This window comes from Platichthys flesus, chromosome 5 (genome assembly GCF_949316205.1).
Source record: "Platichthys flesus chromosome 5, fPlaFle2.1, whole genome shotgun sequence".
NCBI classification, from domain to species: domain Eukaryota; kingdom Metazoa; phylum Chordata; class Actinopteri; order Pleuronectiformes; family Pleuronectidae; genus Platichthys; species Platichthys flesus.
The window spans coordinates 20,929,937-20,950,816 of NC_084949.1; the positions used below are offsets into that span (position 1 = coordinate 20,929,937).

A 20,880-nucleotide genomic window follows, 5' to 3' on the forward strand; every position below is an offset into this window, starting at 1 on the left:
AGTGCTCCTCGCCCTCGGTGCCAAACCCTGCTCCTCGCCTAATTCTCAGTCGTCGCTGAAAAGCACAAAGGAGTGAATCTACAGTACAGTACAGGACGTGTGTGTGTGTGTGGGGGGGGGGGGGGGGGGGGCGGGCTGATTGTGTGGCTCTATGGCTTTCAGCCTCTTAAAAACAGCCAATATTCAAGCGAGGGGGGGGGAGAAATGAATGTGAATTTAAAACTAATCCACGTTTATCCTCGCTCTGTCTGCTTAGGAAAAACTTAGCCTAAGCCCCCCCCCCTCAAAACTGCTGGACGGGCTCCCAGGTCGCCGCTCGTTTGCTCCTGCCTGCGAACAAGAGGAAGAATGCCCCTTGAATGCAGATGGATTCATTAGGTCTGAGTAACACCCGTCTCCTCCATCATGCTGACACCAACGCATACACACTGTAACTGCCCGGGCTTTGCAGACTGGAACAGTGAGTTTTGCAGCTCTGGACGCTCTCCACACACACACACATATGCATTTATACACACACACACACACACGCATATACACACACGCATATACATACACACAGTCGTCTCCAGTGTAAACAACACCATGCGGTTTTCACTAAGGAAGATTAACTCGGATGCCGCTGGATCGTGTTCGGCCATTTTAGCCCAAACACTGAGCCCGTCCACATGTGTTTGGCATTTCGCTGGATCTGTCGAATGTAAGCAGAGGACAGAGACTGGCTCTTTGATGAGGTTTATTTTATGTTCAATGGAGGAGCCTGCACTGACAGTCATTCTTTGTGTCAGCAGTCTGAATGCTTTCCTGGCTCAGGACAAAGAGAAACCGGTGCCCTCACGCTGGTGTAATTGCCGTCTCAAGAAACTCAGCTTCCCCAACCCCCCCCCCCCCCCACACACCTCCTTCAAAAACCTCAGAAGTCAACGCTGAACAATGGAGCCGCTATAAAAGTCGGTAAACAAAACCGACGTATCGTGGCCCCGGCTCTGCTTCTCGTTCTGTCTGGGCTGGAGTTGGGTTTGTCTTCTGGTCAGATCAGAGTGTGAGGGAAGGCTGACACACGGAGGGAAATGTCAGACGGGCCCTCCCACCAGGCGGCCGGGGGGGCTTTGTGTGTACTGCATGTGTTGCAGTGTGACAACCGGTCATGGGCTGCTGAGCCACAAAGCCTCACCAACCCCCCCCCCGTCCCCGTCCCTGCCATGTGTGCTCTGCTCCTCACATACCAACACACTCACATACATTAACAGGACTCCTGTTCTTCTTACACATCTTGTACACACACACACACACACACAGACACACACAAGCACAGCGCCTGCCTTGTTGCCCGCCCAGCCGCTCCCCCTCGGCTGGCTGCACTGCTGTCTCTCTGTAGTGACAGATGAGTGTGTGTGAGGAGCGTTTCCTCCAGGCTCACTTTCAAGACGCCTGCAAACGACACAAGGAGCCACACACTAATGGGGTTGGAGAGCGGCAGCAAAGAGTGTGTGTCTGTGTGTGAATGCTGCATGTAACACCCCCCCACTCATTACGCTGCTCTGATGGGTCACCGTGCAGCCTCTCTATGGAAGACCCTTATGGCGACATGTCTTATTATATCAGCGGCTGGAGATGGATGTTATCACCGGGCTGCAGTGTGCGTGCTCTCTCGCCGGTCGAGCGACGAGTCGTGGTTGGTATTCGACGTGCGTCTCATGGCGTGGGTTAATTCTATTTAACCTGGTGAAGTCTGCTGGATGGTACGGTCAGGACGCCCCAGGGGACCAGTATGTACCTCTGCTTTATTACCCACCTGAGGAGACTCGCTCTCCCGCACAGGCACACACCACTATGTTTGCTGTGTGTAATGTACTGGGCAGCCTGTGGGCCAGGCCTCCATCTGCAGGAAAGCGCGAATAGAGCCTTGGCGCCAGTAATTGGACTTTAGAACTGATTGGGCAACGTGATTGACCTCCAGTAATGGATTTGAGTGAATAATTATTTGTAGTTATGGTTGGAAGATGATATCAGGGAGAGAGAGACCAATCCCACCAGTGTGACTCACCCCTGCCGCCAGAGCAGAGCGCTGCCAGCACTCAATTAATGAAATCCAGCTGCTCAGACTCCCCACGTGTAGTGGCTGATCAGAAACACACACAGGGGTCTGGTCAGAAGAAGGGTTATCTTCATCCAACCTTTCCCTTTTGCCCAACTGGCAGCCGGTGGCCCATCACAATAGTGATTATAAAATCTTCTCCACTCCAGGTACAGGACATTAAGGTTGATAATGTCTCCATTATTTTTTAACTGCCTGTGGCACTGCTCGCCACAGCCCACGGCCGCCATGTTAATGAGACCTCTCAAGATGGCAGGCAGCGCCTCCTCAGGACACAAAATGCAATCACTCTTAATCCGGCACTTTAATTGCTGGCCAAGCTCGCCTAAGTGAATTCAGCTGTTCCATCTCTGCAGGCGAGCGGCTGCACCTCGAGGACGCTCCAGTGTTCCACTCGCTGGGAGAAGCTCCACTTCAGAACAAAGGGGAGATGATGCCAGTTGGTGTGTGCTGTGCAAACTGAGGCGTCATTTCTCTGGTTTGAGGTTTTTCTGACAGATGCTGAGGGAAACACGAGCCAGATTTCCTCTTCTCATCCTCCGCTGCCTTTTACGCATAATTCCGAGCTCTCTTCAAGGACTTAATATGCAGAGAGTTCAGCAGCCACCTTCCCCACTTTGCTCTCTTTTATCTCCCTCTCTTTGCTCCTTGATTGACCCACTTGCTCCCACATCATTATCCTCACAGCTCTCCTCAATTTCTCTTTCCTCTCTTCTTCTCCTCACTCTCCTGCTTTCATCCTCCCACCAGTCCTCCTGTCACATGTCCCTGTCCCCCTCCCCTCCGCCTCCGTGTGACCCCTCATTGCCCTGTTGCCAGTCTCTATTATTTCCTGCTGCCCAGTGGCCTGGTCAAGCTGGTGCTCTGGGGCTCCAGGCAGCCCGAGTTATGACAGGTAACACTGGGCCACACACTCTCTATGGTAACATGTGGAGGTCAGCTTGTCATACCTGTCCACGGCTCCGCTGTGCACACACACGTGCGCGCACACACAAATGCCATGATTTGCAGTGTATGGATAAGTGCCAGGCGGCCCCCACCATAACCTCGGCTTCAGAAAAAGTGAGTGATGAGGCGCAGTGGAGTAGAACCACACCTTTCCCCATTCTGCTCCTTTGTGCACACAAAACAATGACTTTTTTTCCAGAGGTCTTTCATGATGTGTTGCCTTCACAGCTTTGGCAACCGGGAGAAATGCTGTAGCTGTTCCTGTTTAGCACCGAGAAGCAGGATTTAAGTGGATAGTGGCTGTTAACTACAGCTAGTCCCCTCTCTCTCCTGGCATGGCCTGCTCCCTGTGTTAATGACCACTCACAGTTGCTGCCCTGAGGGGACTGTGGGACAGAGTCAGCCAGCATCAGACCCTCAGCACCTCCAAGACCATCTGCTCACTCAAGAGAAAATATGTTCCGCATGTTATTTCTCTTTCGCGTCCATTGTTTTTGGCTCGTGAGAGGAGAGGAAGTTAGTTTCTCTTTCATAATTTTTTAATGGGATGGGATTGCTTGGGCCCTGGATCCAACCGTGGTTCCCACATGCATCTCCTGCTTGTGATGTCTCTTTCCTATCCAGCCGCCCTCTATCAACTAACCAATAGCCACGTTGAGTAAGGTTCAGAGGCAGTAATGAGAACAGTGGTCCTCTACCTGACCGAACAAGCTCTACCCACCCTGGACAAGATGGTGGCGCCCCAGCAGTCGATCAGCAGTTTTTGTTACCGTGGCATGTTCCTGGCTCCTCGTCTGTTCCAGGGCGATGCCCCACATTACCGGGCCTGTGAGGGCCAAGGGGCCGGCATGGGTTTGTCACGCCAGGTTGACATTTCGGGGAACCTTGCCAGGACACCACGGCACATTTCGTCCTCCCGGACAAGTGGTGTGGGAGCGAACGTGTCAACTCGGGCAGATGGGCAGACGTCAGTGCCAACCTCACTGGACCGTACCGGACCGCTGGCCTGGCGACTGTCTGCCGGCCAGCCAGACATAGCACTATCTGGCACGTGGTGGAGGGGCATGTGTCTCCCTCTAGCAGCCGGTTTCAGGAACATGTGTGTCTTTCAAATACGTTTTTTGTAACATAAGAATCTAAGAACTGATTTGATAGTGTGGACAAGCATAAAAAGAAGTAATTTAAACAGACGTGCAAATGTAAAACAGACTTGAGCTTGAACCAAACCACTGTCAGTTTATTTTGAAGCAACTTGTTTGCACTGAGATCTTTTAATAAACAATTCTTTAGACAGAAAATAATTTTACAGGAATATTCTACTGGTGAGATAAGTTTACCAACACAGTTTAACACAAAACATCACAAATAATAGTGTATATTGTAGAACAGTGTGTAGAAAATAAATATAAAATACAACTTAATTGACCCTGAAGGCAAAAGACAAAAACAAGATACAGACAGGCACTGACAAATATCCACAGAACAGTAAAAGGCTGTTTAGTCCTCATCAGTTATAATCTAAAAAACTTTACTTCAATAATACGCACAACATCCGTGGATTTGCAAATACAAGGCAGACGTTGCCTAAATTCCATCTTTTAATCAAGTATTTGATTTGATTCAAGTTTAGGCTTCAGTGAACTGATTTTTTTTCTTATTTTGGCAGGAATTCACTGTTTTCAAACATTAAGAATAAAATCTAAAAGTTACATTTGCTTGTACATCATAAAGCGACACTTCAGCTTGATTACATGAGAGTGTGTGTTTGCTCTATTTCCCTGTGTCTGCTGTAATCATCTGTAAAGCTGATGTACGACTGGGACAATTTAATCTCTCACTTCAGGAGTAACTAGGAAGCAAAACAAGCACAAAAGAACAGGCTACAGTTTCAGTCAAATTAAACATGCTCAGGGATGATTTGCGAGTTTATTTATAAACATGTTTGTACGTGTGCATATATTTCATGCAATTCCATTATCTGCAGCAGCATCCACCTGCGCTGGTGCAGGGATGCAGGGCCCGGGTTTCACTGCAGAGCTCAGCCGGGCCTGCTACCAGGGAGGGCCATTAATCTTCGCTAAATCAAATAAATCAAGTGCACTTTAGAAAAGAGCTGTCAGTGTAATTGTTGTGATAGCCATTCCCCTGCTACTCCAGGGGGAGCGCTATTGAAAATCGTGCCAGGGAATGCACGCTCACCGGCCGTCCAAAAGGAAAAAAAAAACACAAGGGCTTTGAGGAAGGATGTAGCGGAGGAGGCCGTCCTCTGAATGAGGGATGAGATTGAAGTTTTCGGCCATTTTTTTTTGCCATTTTGAGTCCATCACAGCGAGACGCTCGGACAAGGCCTCTGCAGCCCAGTGGGCTTCTTCTCTCTGTTTGATCTAATCCGATGTTCAATGTGACCAGAACAGCCCCGACGCTGTGCTCTGTGGCCGCCGCTGCCGTTTAAATGATTTTGCCAAAGAGAGAGAGAGAGCCACGGTGGTGCTGGAGCATCAGAACCTAATCTCCAGCTCCACCCTGTGCAGACAGAGCACAGTTTGGTATTTACATTTAAAAGAATGCGGAGCCCTTTCAAGGAAACCATATTGGTGGCGAGCGGGGATGAGACAGAGGAGATAATGGGGATGGAAAGAGCAGCATGTGAAAAGGCTGCGCTGCCCTCGGCTTCCCTTTCAACCAATGAGGGTTAAATGACTATCTGGGCACCTTGGCAACCATTCCTGTGCTGCTGCTTCCTTCTCTAATTCGACTGTGAACCGGCTGAACAGGGCTGCCTTCATCCGTCAGACATGCCTTTGGTTTTCTGTCAAAAACAACCAATCTGCTCCCACGGACCCTTGAAGTGTGTGTGTGTGTGTGTGTGTGTGTTGATCTCACTGGAGCAATTTGCAGTTCTCCTGTTTCGGGCAGAGTCATTTTTTATTCCACACTTTGTCACAAATATCCTCTGCTACAACTTTATTACAAATATTTCTCTCACGTGTCTGTAAAGGTTCCAGCAGATGGTGCCAAACTGTGTGTGTTTGTGTACATAAGTGGGCGTTGGTGTCTTTAAGTGCTCGTGCCCCCCCCCCCCGTCACTCACCTTAGCATCCGCCATCGAGAAGGACAAAAGGGTTCCAGATAAAAGACGACACTGTATCTAGAGGAGGTCTCAGCAGTGCACAGCGGTTGTTTGTGCAGCTGAAAGGTCAGGGTGGTAGGAGACCTGCATCCTTCCTATTTATAATAATAGTTAAAAATCTAAATTCAACCACAACCTGTTTCTGTCGAGGACACGGCGTACAAAGAGAAACCATCCGACGCAAACAAACCAGGAAGGAGGAGAGGAACCGAAGTAACAGGAAAAGGTTGTGAGAGAAAGAGGAGAAGGACGTGGATGGATGCGATCTCTGTTAATTTGTTTGACCCACTCTCTTGACAAATGAGAATGGATGGCGGGATTCCTGCTGCCCCTGATTGGAAGATGGATGAGTGTGCAGCTATGGCTTTAATTGATTGAAGACAGGAATTCAGTTAGGGATAATTGAATCATGGAAATCATTAAAAGCTCAAGTGCACGAGATAATTAAGGGGAGCTAACCAGGTTGTAATCAACCCTCGGCACAAATCATCTTTAGGATACAGAGTAAAAGGAGCTTATTATCCTGCAGGACTTAAGGTGTCGGGACAGGCGCTGTGGAACTCCCTCACATTTAGTGAAGCTCCTTTTTCATTTCTTTTTTGTGAGTGACTCACATGTTTATTAATAAATGGCGGCTCCGTCTGAATAATTCTGTTTAATAATTGGTTTCCAGGTCAGTTTTCCCTGCCGCGGATCCACAGGGTCGGCTGGGGGTCACTGTTCTACTCCATTACTCCGTCCACGGGAAGGAGGAGGCTGATTAGTTTGGACTTGACCTTGGAGGAAATCTCCTCACTTCAAACCTCTGCAGATCCCGACACACAGAAATCCTTGTTGTGTGTTGTCACGTCGGACTGATCGCCAGAGATTTCACGCGTGAGACGCTCGGCGATGTCTCGAGGTCTGTAACCCGTGTCTGTCCCCGAGAGCCATGGTAACAGGGGAGTCTTACTGGCTGGCTTGTGTCCGATCTATTTCAAAGACACCATCGTCCTTAAGTCGAGCCGCTCTTCCTCTGAACCGCTACCCTCCCCCTCCTCTCGTCCATAATGTGTTTGTCATCCAGTTTGGAGTGGCCAAGCTCTGGCTTTATATTTGCGGGTGCAGCCAGCAGGGGGGTATGATCTGTCCCCCCCCCTGCTGATTCAGACGGCCCTAAGTCTGCATATGCCGGGCACAGAGACTTGTGGGTAATCCCCCCCCCCCCCCCCCCACTTCCCTTCCCCAAAAAACACCCCCCACGGTGCTTCCTGAATCAGATTGCTGCTGACCCCCACCGAGTGATGTCTCACCCTAGAGAACGGGGAAGTGGCACAGCGGGGGGGCGGGCAGGCAGTGATGCTATGCCCCCCGGGCCTGGCACCAAACATGCATGTAAATACATGTCCCGCCATGCGTGTCCAGCCCAACTTGGAGTGGCGAGTGACACGCCACACGGGCCCGTGGAACTGCTGTTCCCCGAGGCGCACCTCAGCCCTGACGTCTTTGTTTCTGCCTCGTGCTTTGCCTCTGCTGACCTCTACAGCTTTTGGGGGCTGAATAAACATGAAATCTCACAGTTACCGATCCATTTCGGGGCCTTTTTTAGTTTTTTTCCGAGGATGAAAAGATTTAGAAATCAGCCAGCAGCCCTCAGCGGAGTGTAATTCTCCATTTTAGCCCGGGCCTCATCCCGTCCCAAATCGATTCCAGAGGTGATTCTCTTCCTTCATTTTCTCCCTCCTGTGAACCACTGGTCCTGCTCCACAGCCCGTACCCAACGGCCGTCTATGGCAGGACTCTGTGTGTTTGTGTTCTCTGTTGGAGCAAATAAATAGGAGATCTGTCTCCACTTAACCGAGGCTGGGCTCCCTCACAGGCTAAAAACCTTGAAGGTGCAGGGGCGGAGGGGCGTTGGGGCGGCAAGAGGAGCAGGAGGAGGAGGAGGAGTCCTGGAAGTACCAATGCTGAGTGAAGTGAGTGAAGGGGAAAATGACGAGGCAGAGAAGAATGAGGAGGTAAAGAGGAGATGATGAAAGAGGAGCAGAGAGCGAGGGTGAGACTCTGTGTGATGGAGAGATGAACATGGAGCTGGACAGGGAAGAGATCCAGAGCGAGGTGGATGTAGTGAGCAGCACAGAGAGAAGCAGAGAGGAGGAGAGAGGGAGGCCAGGCAGCTGGGAGCTCCCACAGACACGCACTTCTGTCTAAGCAGCTTTCCTCTCAGGGCAGGGTCACGGCAGGTCACGGTGGGATTACACTTTTGGCAAACAAGAGGGAGCTCCTCTCTCACAAAGCCGTGCACGACTCCCCCATGACTCTCAGCAGCTGTAATAAAGCCAAGGCAGCCTGAACCTACAAACAAAAAGCTAACACGCTATCGATCGACAGCGGCCAACTTTGGTGAGGTGGTGTCGAAAGGTCGACATTGTGCAGACAGCTCGGGCCGGGGTGAAGGGCTATTATTGGGATGAGGGAAAACTCCGGCGTTTGGTCTTATCACAGAAATTCCCTCACTCAGTCGACGATATCACCAAACCACCGAGCTGTTATTGTTCTGCTCGGCTAACGAAGAAAAACAGCCCTGTACAGTGTGATATTCCAATCACAAAATCCAAATGAGCTTTTTTCTATCCTTTCAATCAATAGCCGTCCCCTGCAGTGCCTGCATGTCTCCTCACTTCCTAATCAACACTTCCACTCGCAGGGAGGTCAGCTGAGCCGGCGCGCTGGGCCCCGAGCGCTGCTTTGAACTTAATTAAGCAGCTTTAAACACAGCCGAAAAGATTCATTAATACACAGGCGAGATGAGCAGCGAGATGAAAACACACACGGCCCCTCAACAGGAGCGATCGGGCTTGGGATGGCTGCTGAACCCGCCCGGGTCAACCTGGAGGTCCTGCAACTTCTGCCAAATCCTTTACATTTCATAAGGCTCCTTTGAAACTGCCTTTTTATTTGTTTTCCTGCTCTAACCCAGACAAACCCTGCAAATGAGACGCCGTGTGCGAGGCGATGTAAAACCGGAAAAATAACTCGTGAGAACAATGCAAAAAAAAAAAGAAAACGAGTGAAATAGAAAGAGAGGTAAAGATGGAGGCGCTGATGCTGCTGGAAGGCTGCGGCGAGCCACCTGGGTGCTGTGAGGCAGGGCCTGTTAAAGGAGAGCTCCAGACCAAGGTGTTCTATAGCTCGGGGGCTAACGGTGATAAATGAGTCCCTTAATGTCAGCAAACACTTTATCTCTGCTTCATCTGTTTTCATTAGGCAGAGCAAACCTTTGGCTGGGCGAGAACGTGCTGTAACTTTCATTACTACGACCCAGAGAGGAGAGCGAGAGAGAGAGACCTCCCATAAAAACACCAGCTAGACGCCATGACAGATCCTGTTCCTTATTATTATGATGGCTCGCCAGCGCTATGAATTAGACGCTGCCACGTCCCTCAAAGCTGATCAGTGCTTCTGTTTAACTCGTGTCACCGTCTCCCTGCTGAACGACGTCTGCTCTCAAACTGATTTTCTCCGCCGTTATTTTTATGTCTTCTCTCGTTATCGACTTGTTTTTGACTTTTCGTTCCCTTTGAGTGTTTTTTTTACGAGATGTTTATGGAGGAATTCAGGTTTGTTTTATTGTCGTCTTCTCTGTCATGTCCTTTTTCAGCAGATGGAGTATTCAATGATTTGCAGAACATTTTTCTTTTCTTCTGAGCCCTTTAATGACTTTTCACTGTTTCTTATAACCATAAAACTGTTGTTCACTACGTGTTACATCAAAAACCTTCCTGTCTGAAACAAAATTAAGCAAAATTTATAGTATCCAATAATGAACCTTTAGTAGATTGTTTTATCCAACTACTCTTCTCCAATAATTAAGTTGGGGCTGCCAAATTCATTTCTCTCTTAATATCGTATTAGGAAACTCTGCTTAAGAATGAATTGTGTGATAACTGGGCTGTTTCTCTCCGTTAGAGCTACAACTGATTTTCTTCCCAACACTGAATTAAATCTGTGAAATGTAAAAAGTCTTGTCCGGACAATCCAAAGGACATTTAACTGATATAAAATAATATAGAAGAGCTCTGTCCTGTGTAGCAGCAGAAAGGAAACATGTTCATACTTGAGTGGCTGGAATTTTGTGGTGTTCTTCAATTTTCTAATATTTAATCAACAAATTGGTTAATTTATTGGGTTATTTTTGAATGAGGCATTGAGCATCTTACAATAATGACACTTACATATCTAACACAGTGAAGCTGTGACACAGTTTGAACCAAAATAACAAAGAGAAAGGAGACAACAGACATGAAATCTGATGTAAGCTTTACTTTCAAATCCTGTTACATTTAGATCTGGCAAGTTGAACATAAAATAATGCCAAACATAAAAAAACAAAACAAATACAAAACAAAAAAAAAGTACAAATGTTCTATTTACCAGTTATCGTCACAACCCTGTACAGCCTTAACAATGGAGTAATAAAAAAAAGCTTTATACAGCACATACACATCTTTACCGAGTGCCAAAAGAAAAGAGAGTTGAGCCTTTTCTAATCATAAAACACAGCCGACATAAAAGCTAACTGATTGTAGGACAGTGCAGGCTGATGCTAACTAAATGCAACCGAGGGAGTTAGTTTTAAACACAGTTAAGTGCTGAAGAACAAGAGCGAGGGCAATGTCATGCATACTCTGAAGTGCCGAAAAGGTAGTCAAGCTTCGAAAACAAAAAGTCTCTGTGCTGCACACGATCGGGCAAAATAAACAGAATAAGTGCTTAAAAGAATACTGTTATTTTTTTTTTTATTTAAACGGATAAGAGCCGTGTTACCTTTTTAAACATTACACTCGAACCCGGGGGACATAAAGAAGTGCAGCCATTCATGATTATATTAAAAGGCAGACATTTTTAAAAAGGTGTCAAGAGTGGAACACATTCTCGTTTTTTCTCTTCAGCTTCTTTCTTCTCGTGGACCCTGACAATTAGTTTGACTTATTCTCAGAAGTCTCAGGTGGTTTCCTTCCACCAAGTGGCACTAGAGTATAAAAGATAACATAGATAGTACAAGGAGAGAGTGTGTGTTTGTGTGTGTGTGTGTGTTGGAGGGATGCTCCTTTCACTCCAGAGACAGCATGCCAGGCATTGACTGAGCAAAAAGGGACAATCAAACAGTGTAAAGAGGGAGACAATCGAAGACATCGCTCCGGAGCAGGACGTGACGGATTCAATCCTAACATCACATCCTGCAGCGACTTACATTTTGGTCTTGACAAGTCATGTTTTCTGTCCAATCAACATTTTTCTGACAAGATTTAAGTAGAAAAATAAAAATAAAAGCAACAATGAGTCATTGTAACAAAACACATGAGCAAAACAGACCCAAAAAGAGAGAGGAAATGACAGAGAAAAGAAACAATCCCTTTACAATAAGGGATTTTGGCTTGAAGACAACTTGGAACAGAAGCACGATTGATGACGGGTAAAGCTTTTCAAAAAAATAAAACGCTTGTACTACGCTGCCCCACCTCACAAAACACACTCTTCTTGTTGAGCATTAAATGGATAAATACATATTCTCATAATCAAAAAGTGCAGCACTGTGCAAAATTGGCGATCACAATTTAGCCTGGGACTTTTGAGTTCCCAGGGAGAGCTTAACCTCCACTGTCTAATTCATGCAATTTGTATTAATTTACTTTCTCCGGTTTTCACGGAGGCTATGGAGCCCCCCCCCCCTCACACTCCTCAGGGTCAGCTGAGAAAAAGATAAAAACCAGCTTTGCAAACGACATCTTTCTGCTGAGACTCAGAATATAGAATAAAATGTATCCTTAAATCAAGATAAATTGGACTTTGTTGATGGAAGCGACTGTGTAAAATGCTCAATTCCTTATTCTCCGAAGTAAGAAGTCATTTACAGATTAAAATGTTTTTTCCTCGGCTGACTTTAAGGGAGGGGGGGCTCTGTACGGAGGCAGAGAAATGTCTACATGTGAAACTAAGGGATGTTTTGATTGAGTCATTTCCAGCGATGACTGTCTACTTCACATTATGGTGACGTGGTGGATCTAAGTTTGCACTTAAAAAAGAAAAAAAAAAGGAAAATAAAAGATTTAAGTGCTTTTGGCTTGAAGTGTAGCTACAGTAAGTGCAATAAAAACTCAAAAGGTCGACAGGAGGGAGGGTATCGAGCAGTACCGTGTCAGCCAGACTAACGGAAGCCGTCTAATGCGGCACTTGTGAACGGCTTCGCTTCAGCGTCGCACCTGCAGGAGCTTCTTCTTTCTCTCATCCCGATAGGTGCACTATGGATGTTAGTAGAAAACGTTTTATTATGATGTAAAAGGCTCAGTAAAAAAATGTAAAAATGACAAAAACCAAAGAAAAGGACACAGAAGGCCACCAAACACACCGACACCCCCGCCTTGACCCGCACAGAGGACGTCCCTGCTCACACTTCTGCGTCGCTTCTTTATCCATGTACATAAACCAAAATACATTCATTCAAGTCATTTTGGAACAGATTTTTTTTCTATTTTTTTGTACACAAAAAATTACAAAAAGCTCAAAAAAGCACCATTGAATCGGCCTGTGGTGACCGTGGCTGTGGGCAGCTCGCTGACCCATGCCGGCCACCACCACAAAACAGTTATCTCATATATCTCTTCTAAGTACAGGTGCGTGAGACACAGTTCTGCATAAGAACCTGCGCTGAAATCCACTCGGTCTCAGAAGAACATTATGGTGTATTCATCGTCTGAGGGATTTAACATTTATATTAAGTCAAATTTTTAGAAATAAAAATGTTTCTTTGCGCTGTTGGGTCATTTTGAATATATTCATTAACAGATTTGAATACTAACATAATCACAGCTTATTTTCTGTTCTATTAGCTTAGACCAAAAAAATGATTAAATGAGCTTGTAACCATTGAAAATAAGAAATGTTCTGAGACAGAAGTGATATCAGGCAGCAGCTATGCATAATATGGTTTCACCATTATACAAAAGACCAACAGAAATCAAATAGATGGGAGGGGCTACAAAACTTTGTACAAGATTGATAAATAAGGTAAGTGCGTGGTTTGAGGCGTTGCTTTGGAAACGTGCCTTTTCCAATGCGAGCATGCCGTTTCATTGGTTCGGTCGCACCGCTAACACTTCAGGATATCTCGACTTTAGCTTCCTAATGACGTCAAAGCTAGTTGGAACACAGAAACAGGCATGCTATTTCGATGCATAATAGCAATAGACAAAAATGCACTAAAAATGTAGCACTCGCAAGTTTTGTTTCGTCTTTTTATCTCATCAAACGACTAAAGAAAAAAGATCTATAAAACTGAGATATGTAAGTTTCCTTAGATAATGCAACTGGGTCCAGGTCATTCAGACTTTTCAAAGCAGAAAACAAAAAGGTAATAGAGAGTAGTAGCTGAAGTAGTAATAATTCAATTGATAGAACTGATAAGAAAAGCAGCTTTTTGATATAAATGCATTTTTAGCATGTACAGCCTTATTATCTTATAAATGTTTTTTTTCTCTTTTCTTTAATAAGTTTGTCTGGTCCAGCTTATTCTGCTGGTCTGATTGGAAAAGATGTTGCTCCCGATGCAGTGGTCTAGTGTCACGCCACCGTCCGAGGAGTGAGGGAACGAGCGAGGAGAGGAGAGGAGGAGTTGGGCGAGGTCAAACAGTCTTGGCCCTCTCCATCAGTCCCAGGTAGGCCAGGAAGGAGTGTTTGTGGGAGGTGGGTGAGGGGGGAGAGCGGGAGGGGGAGGCCGAGCTGGAGGAGAAGAGGAGAGGAGTTGTGGCGGGCCGCGATCTGGAGTGGAGGTGCGAGTGGAATGTGAAGCGGCTGTTGTGGGTGAACAGGGTGGTGAGGGGGATCAGGTGCGCCCGGTCCCAGTTCCTGTACTGCTCGAACACGTGGCGGGAGGAGGGGAGGAAGAGGGAGGGGCTGATGCTGCTCGAGCTGCTGGGGTTTCTCATGGCGTTGTTGCCGTTGGTGTTGACCAAGCGGTGCAGAGGACCTTTGGCGTCCAGGTGTTTGGATCTGCCCAGTGTGAATGACAGGGCAACGGACTGGAGCGCCTGGGACGCCGTTAGACTCATGAGGGGGCTGTTACTCCCACTCCCTCCGCTGCTTCCTCCCCCTCCGCCGAACAGGAATTTCTCGTGACTCTTCTGCAACGACGAGCCCCCCGGCGATGTTCCCTCGAAAGGCAGCTCCTCCTCTCCTGCCTCCTCGTCTTCTTCCTCCTCTCCTCCTAAGCCTTCGTCCAGTCCCCCCGCTCCTCCACTCTGGTGTTTCTTGAGGTGGCGGCTGAAGACAAAAGGGTGAGTCGTGGTGAAAGGGCACTCTTGGCAGCCGAAAGTCTGGCGCGGCGCGTGCTTCAGCTTCTTGTGCAGGTTGAGGTTGTCCTTGCGCTTGCAGCTGTAGGAGCAGCGGTCACAGTGGAAGGGCCGCTCGCCCGTGTGCACACGCACATGCTCGATCAGCTTATTGGCCGTCTTGGACAAGTAGCCACACTGCTCACACTTGTAGTGGTTGCCCAGGCGGTGCCCGCGCATGTGGGCCTCCAATGAAGACTGGTCGGGCCACAGTCCCTGGCAGATGCGGCAGCGGTACTCCATCTTACAGTGCGTCTTAAGGTGGCACTCCATGGCCGCTGGACGATTGGTGGAGTAGATGCAGAAAGGGCACCTGGGTAATGCAACGAAAGGGAAGCAGGGAGGGAGTGGTGGTGGGGGGGGGGGGGGGTGGACACAACACACACAGAAGCAAAAGACAGTTGTTGGCATAGTGTACGTTTCACAACCACCTAACACGACTTGAAATTGAATAACACAAAATGGTGAAAAGGAGGAGGACAGAAAAAGGAAAAGTGTGTATAATGTACAGTTCTGTGTGCTCATGGTGGTATGTGTGGCAGTTTAATGATGGCAGACTTGAGGTGATCAGCTGTATGTGTATATACGTGTGTGTGGGAGGAAGAGGAGGAGGGTTGACAGGCTGGAGAAAGGATCGGAGCAGAAGGACATGAAGGGAAATGAAGGAATGGAGTGGCACTTACATTTAAATAGCACCTTTCATCTGCTCTGGGCCCCAAAGCGCTTCACAAACCCTGCAGAACAGAATCACCTCAGAAAAACCTCGAAAAATGGTCAAGGCCCTCTCTCCCTCTCTACACACTCCTACATATATAAAAACACTTCACATTGCTCAAGTGTATACACGCCAGACTGGGACAAAACATCTTGTTCTGGACTTGAGGTCGGGAAATTTGAGTCAATTTCCTGTTAACGTCCATTAACTTTTACACTTTGGCTAGACCTGCCTGTTGTTTTCAGTAAATATACATGTGGCTTACATAAATTAAAAGACTGTAAAACCAGCCCTATGCAGAATTAAACAATACAGCAGAGACATTGGGTTAAGGCAGATTCCAGATAAAGTTAAATACAAAGAATATCAAAAGGACTCTCTCTCTCTTTCTCCTCTGTAGAATGAAAATAATCTAAAATAGCCACAACCTGTTTATCTCCCTTTTAAAATGCTGCCTTAAAGAAATCAATCTGGCTTCAAAAACATTCACAGCAGACAGAAGAGACATTTAAAACTGTTACAAACCCTCCTTTACATTTATTTATTCACTCACACACTACAGCTAGAAGCGAGTCCTCAAATGAATGACTAATAGAAGCTGTGTGAATATCTTTGGGGCTTCGACTGGGCTTCTTGTGTGTTTGCGTCTCTGCTATCTACAGCATTTGTGTATTAAATAGAAGTGTAACTTTGCTGCATTCCTGGTTTACGCTCAGTGAAATGCTACCGTTTCCACACATATTACAAACATCCTAACTCCACCGATGACCGCACAGAAAAAAGATGTGGAACACAGATCTTTGGTTATGACGAGATGAGGCGATAATCATAATGACATTCGATGGGTCTGCAGATGTACGGATTGGAGTTATGAGAACTCAAACCAAAAAAAGGAAATGGTTGGTGTTACCCCGAAATTAATCTTTACGAAAATGCTCTACATGTGCGATTCTTTCTTTAACCTTTTAGGGAAAATGTGTTCATGTATTTTTTTTTATCCAAAACTCCCCCCTGAATGTGTGAGAATACATTATTGTTATTGGACTAGGAACATGATCGGTGTGTGTTGTGGGTGTTGAGGTCAACAGATGGGCTTTACGTTCGCTTTACAGGCCTGAAATGGGACATTAACGTGTCACAGTACAACAAAGGCTCCTGGGGGACTGGAGATGGAGATGGAGAGGGAAGCATGGGAGAGGACAAGAGCTAAAAAAAAACTGTCAGTATTGGAAAAATTAGACTGCATTAAGTTATAGAATAATATTACCTTGGTTAATATGCAGGTCCATGTGTGTCTGTTGTTTATCACTTTTCTTAAAATTGATAGATGGAGCTTCCAACGGAATAGCTCATGGATCTTAATAAAGAAAAAAAAATCCTCATGTATCATCTACTTCTTCAATGTGTGCAATATCATTCAGTTGTGTGTATTCATTTTCTTTTCTTTCTTTACTTCTTGTTACTATTTCTTAACTTTAGATTAGGAAACCACAGCATTCGAACTGACATGTGCTGGAAACAATGTAATTTATATAGTTCTGCTGTGCACTTGTCTTGTGTTTGGTCTGAAGAGTGAATCATCAACCACAAATAAGTCGCTGAGATAACCTGAGAGCTATGAGAACTGTCTAAATTTAAGAAACCTGCGAAGATAAAGTGTTTCTGTTATCGTTTTGTCTGCGTTTGATGAAAATCTATCTGAATTTAAATGTGGTTTCATAAAGGGACTATTGGTTCCTCCCCGAGTGGCAGTCTGTTTCTATATGGAGAGGCCTTTATCCAGTCCATTTGGAAAATGTATTGAAAAGATTCTCCCTTTGAGTCTTTTTCAAAAGATGGATTCTGTGCATTAGATGTCTGAGGCTTGAAAGCCTGCATTAGTTTTGTTGTATTTACGTTTGGATCGACTTGTGTCTGAGTCCAGTCTATGATGTTACAAATGTAAATCATCTGACATTTGAGTTTAGAGACTGTCTGCAGTCGCTTCCAAATGATTGTTTTCTTCATGTGCCAACACATTTTACATAATACACAGTAGAATATACAGAGGATCTGTATTCGGGGGAAAAACGACTTTCTGAAATGCAGGTTCCATCAGATATTTTTTCTTTGGCATGGTTGTTAGCTGTGGGCAGTGGAACAACAGACCCTGAGGGGAAGCCAATTTCCATCTCCTTTCCACTCTCCCTTATGTTCAGAGCCGCCACTGCAGGCCCACAGACTACTGTCTAATAAGTTACACTTGCCAAGAGACAAGAGAGAGACAAGAGCACGACTACAGCTTGTATCACTTCATTTGCTGGCTGCAGATAATGAACATTAAAGGGAGGTTAACTGATTCAGGAGGTAATGAGAATAATCTTCAAATAGACCATGTTTCTGTGTTTCTACCTTATTAAGGAGCTTAGTTTACCAGCATCAAAAAATAAGTTCTTGTTAAAAAGAATAATGATAAAATCAGGTTATTTTAAATTTAAATGGTGCATTTAGGAGAATGCCTGAAACTGCTACATATAACTTTTCTCTTTTATTGAAATGAATACAAATTTAAATATTCTGGGATATCATACTTCTATTGTTGCTCTATGAACGTGCACTTGCTGTACTTGTGTGTTTTTGAGTGCGGTGAGTTGAACGGGTGAAGGGTGAGGGAGGGGGGAGGGATGGGCGGAGTTAGGAACCTCTGTCTGTACTTGCTTTCCTTACTTGAGCCCTCCGGAGGGGACGGTGTGGCACTTCTTGTGCTCCAGCAGCTGCTCGGGCGTCTTGAGGAACTTGTGGCAGACGTCGCACTCGAACATCCGCGTGATGAGGTGGATCTGGAGGTGCCGCTCGTACATGCCGCGCGTCTTGCACACAAAGTTGCAGAAGACGCACTCAAAGCCTGGAGACAGCAGCAGGAGGATAAGAGGGTGAGTTAAGACAGAGTCAGTTTTTTTTTAGGGTTTGTTATTTTCTTAAGCAGAGTCTGTTTAAACTTAAGACTCGGCAAGACTGATTGTTATTATACATCTGTAGTCTTCCCGGCCGACTCTGGATAACCCCGAGACCATTTTATCAAGCCGCTCTCAGACATGCACTGAACTCCGGATAATCTCCTGAAATGTTCTGGGGTGCCAGTATGTGCGTGTGAGTTGCTCCGGAGTTATCCACAGTTTATTCTGCCAGGCCCTTGATAAAAACTTTGGAGAGGGCACGTTGATCGACAGATGCAAAACTGTGTATGTCAGAATGAAAAACAGGTGTCAGACGTGATAAAACCGAGCCTGCTCCTATTGACAAGTACATTAGTCTTCCTGAGTAAAAATTGGTGGAGTGCCTCTATAATTGAACAAGAAACAATTATTCAAAACACGCAATTATGATAATGAACTCGCCATGTAACGTTCATTTACAATGTTCTGCAGTTCTTCATAATGAATTGGTATATTTTGTAGTGAGTGAACATGTTAGTTTTCGCCTGACCCCCTATCTTTGTATTATTACCCAGTACAGCTAAGTTTTGTGGAGCTTTAAAATTATAAAGTGAAAAATGGTTTCTTGCCTTTGTCAGACTTGTCCTCAGTTCCTGATCCCGAGTGGCTTCCGGAGCTGGACTGGCTGCCGGTGGAGGAGGGCGGGGCCAGCAGACTCTTGAGTTCTTCGTTACCGTGGGCGAGGTCTCCACCTTCCGAACTGTTGAGTGAATCGCTGAGGGCCGAGAGGGACGAGGAAGTGCTCTTGGTCTCACTGAGGGGACTTCTTGAATTTAAACCTGGAGACAAAAGGACAGAAAGGTAGAAATCTTTTTTTATTATAATGGAAATACAATGTTATGGGAAAAATGAATCAGTTCCACAGCTTTAGGATAACCCAGGAGAAAGATATTTTAAAAACACCTGCAGAAATCTGTTTCAAGATCCTCATCGTTATGTGCACCACACATTGACATTCACACAAACAGAACAGAAGCAGGCAGCCTCGACAGTCATGTGCTCTGTCTGAGACCCTGCTGCCAGTCCAATCAACATGCAGTGTGCTTTTATTGATCCCCTTTTTCTAAGTCTGCAATTCACTGGGAAGAGAGGGAATTAGAAGGGGAGGGGGGCGAGCAAGAGGGGTGAGAAGTGCGGGTCATGGCCGAAGGAGCTAAGATGGCGGGAGCATCTCGGGGCACAGCTCAACAAAGGGCATTCACTCAGGAGGGAGTGAAAGGAGGGAGAAAAGGCTACATGGATCCTGAAATGGTTGACCTATCTTTTTAAAATACACACACACAGACACAGACACACACACAAACACGGCTGAGTCTAAAAAATACAGGATTGCATGCATGCTATGCTCAAGATTTTGGATGCAAGGGATTGTTCAGAGGGAGAAGACATGATTAACTGGCTTCAATCAAATCTAAATATACCAGGGTCATTCGCGGCACAGTCTTAGCTGCAGCCTGAATACAGTATTCAACCAGCTTGAGGAAGCTTTTATCTCCACTGCTGCAGTATTTAGCATCTACTTGCCTTTTCTTACTTTATCTAAAAGGTTAATGCCACAGAATGTAAGCAAAAGCGGGGGGGGGGGGGGGGACTGAACCAGTGGGCCTCGACCTTGAAATATACCTTAACTAAAAAGACAGCACGGCAGCATTCACGATATAGGAATGAAAAGGAAGAAGCAGAAGTCTCGTCTTCCCGAGAATCCAGGAGAAGATATTAAGGAATACAATCACATAATCCACCATCTTCTCCCCCCACTGAGAAGGGCACCCAACCAACCCTCACTCCCCGAGCAGACTCCGCACTTCACAGGGGGTCCGCTTGAACCGCAACACCTGCTGAGCTCTGCCATCTCTCGCCTGGGCGTGTCCACGCATTTGACCAGATAACCAGGCTTTTACAGTCTGTCAGGGTTACCTCTAAATGGTGCTGTGTCCACCTGACCCTCTTAAGGTCAGACTCTTTAACAAACAGGGCTGGGCTTTAACAAATCAAAATCCTCACATGCAGAAAATAAAATGCATGTTTGCAAAACAAATTAAGGTGACTGAGAGATGCTCTTGTGTGTTTGCTAGTGGTGTCCATCTTGTGCGAGACTGAGATAAATGCCAAGCCTGGCTGAGAGACTTAAAAGATGGCCACAGTGGCATCGTAAACCCAGATTGTCTCCAAAGGACCCAAGGCCTATTGATTTTTCTCCCCCTCAGGCACGATAAGGGCCAACCTTCTCAGATAAACAAGGCCACTGTGGCCTCTGAAAGACCCCTCAGCTGTCTGCGCCGGACAATCCCACCCACCCACACATCCACCAACATGTGCACACATACAGTGAGGAACAGCAAAAGAACAAAACGTCAGCAATAAACCAGACAAAGCTGTTTAGACAAAAACACTCATATCGACCAACAGAGGTTCAGACCGGCAGCTTTAAAAGTCCAGAGAAGGTCGAGTGGAGGAGGAGGCTTGTTTGTGAAACCCAATTCTGCTGTGCGTCTTTCCCTGTGTCCTCTGAACTGATACTGAACTGTGTGTTTATCAAGAGTAAATTACTCTTACATGGTTATGTCTCTACTTAACAGCTTCCTTGCTGATATACTTTCATATCAAGTATTTGAACAGTGAACATATATTATTATAAATTAATCTCC

General features: G+C 46.2%; 1 protein-coding gene across 1 annotated transcript in view; it reads right to left on the reverse strand.

The window, feature by feature from the left end:
- Positions 1 to 10,458: 10,458 nt before the first annotated feature.
- znf827 (zinc finger protein 827) overlaps positions 10,459 to 20,880 on the reverse strand; it is a 65,756-nt gene continuing 55,334 nt past the window's right edge. The window contains exons 12-14 of the mRNA XM_062387014.1: positions 18,802 to 19,011; positions 17,964 to 18,141; positions 10,459 to 14,855 (exon numbers count right to left, since the gene is read on the reverse strand). Of these exons, the coding sequence (XP_062242998.1) occupies positions 13,838 to 14,855; positions 17,964 to 18,141; positions 18,802 to 19,011 (1,406 nt within the window). The 3' untranslated portion in view covers positions 10,459 to 13,837. The remainder of the gene's footprint in view (positions 14,856 to 17,963; positions 18,142 to 18,801; positions 19,012 to 20,880) is intronic.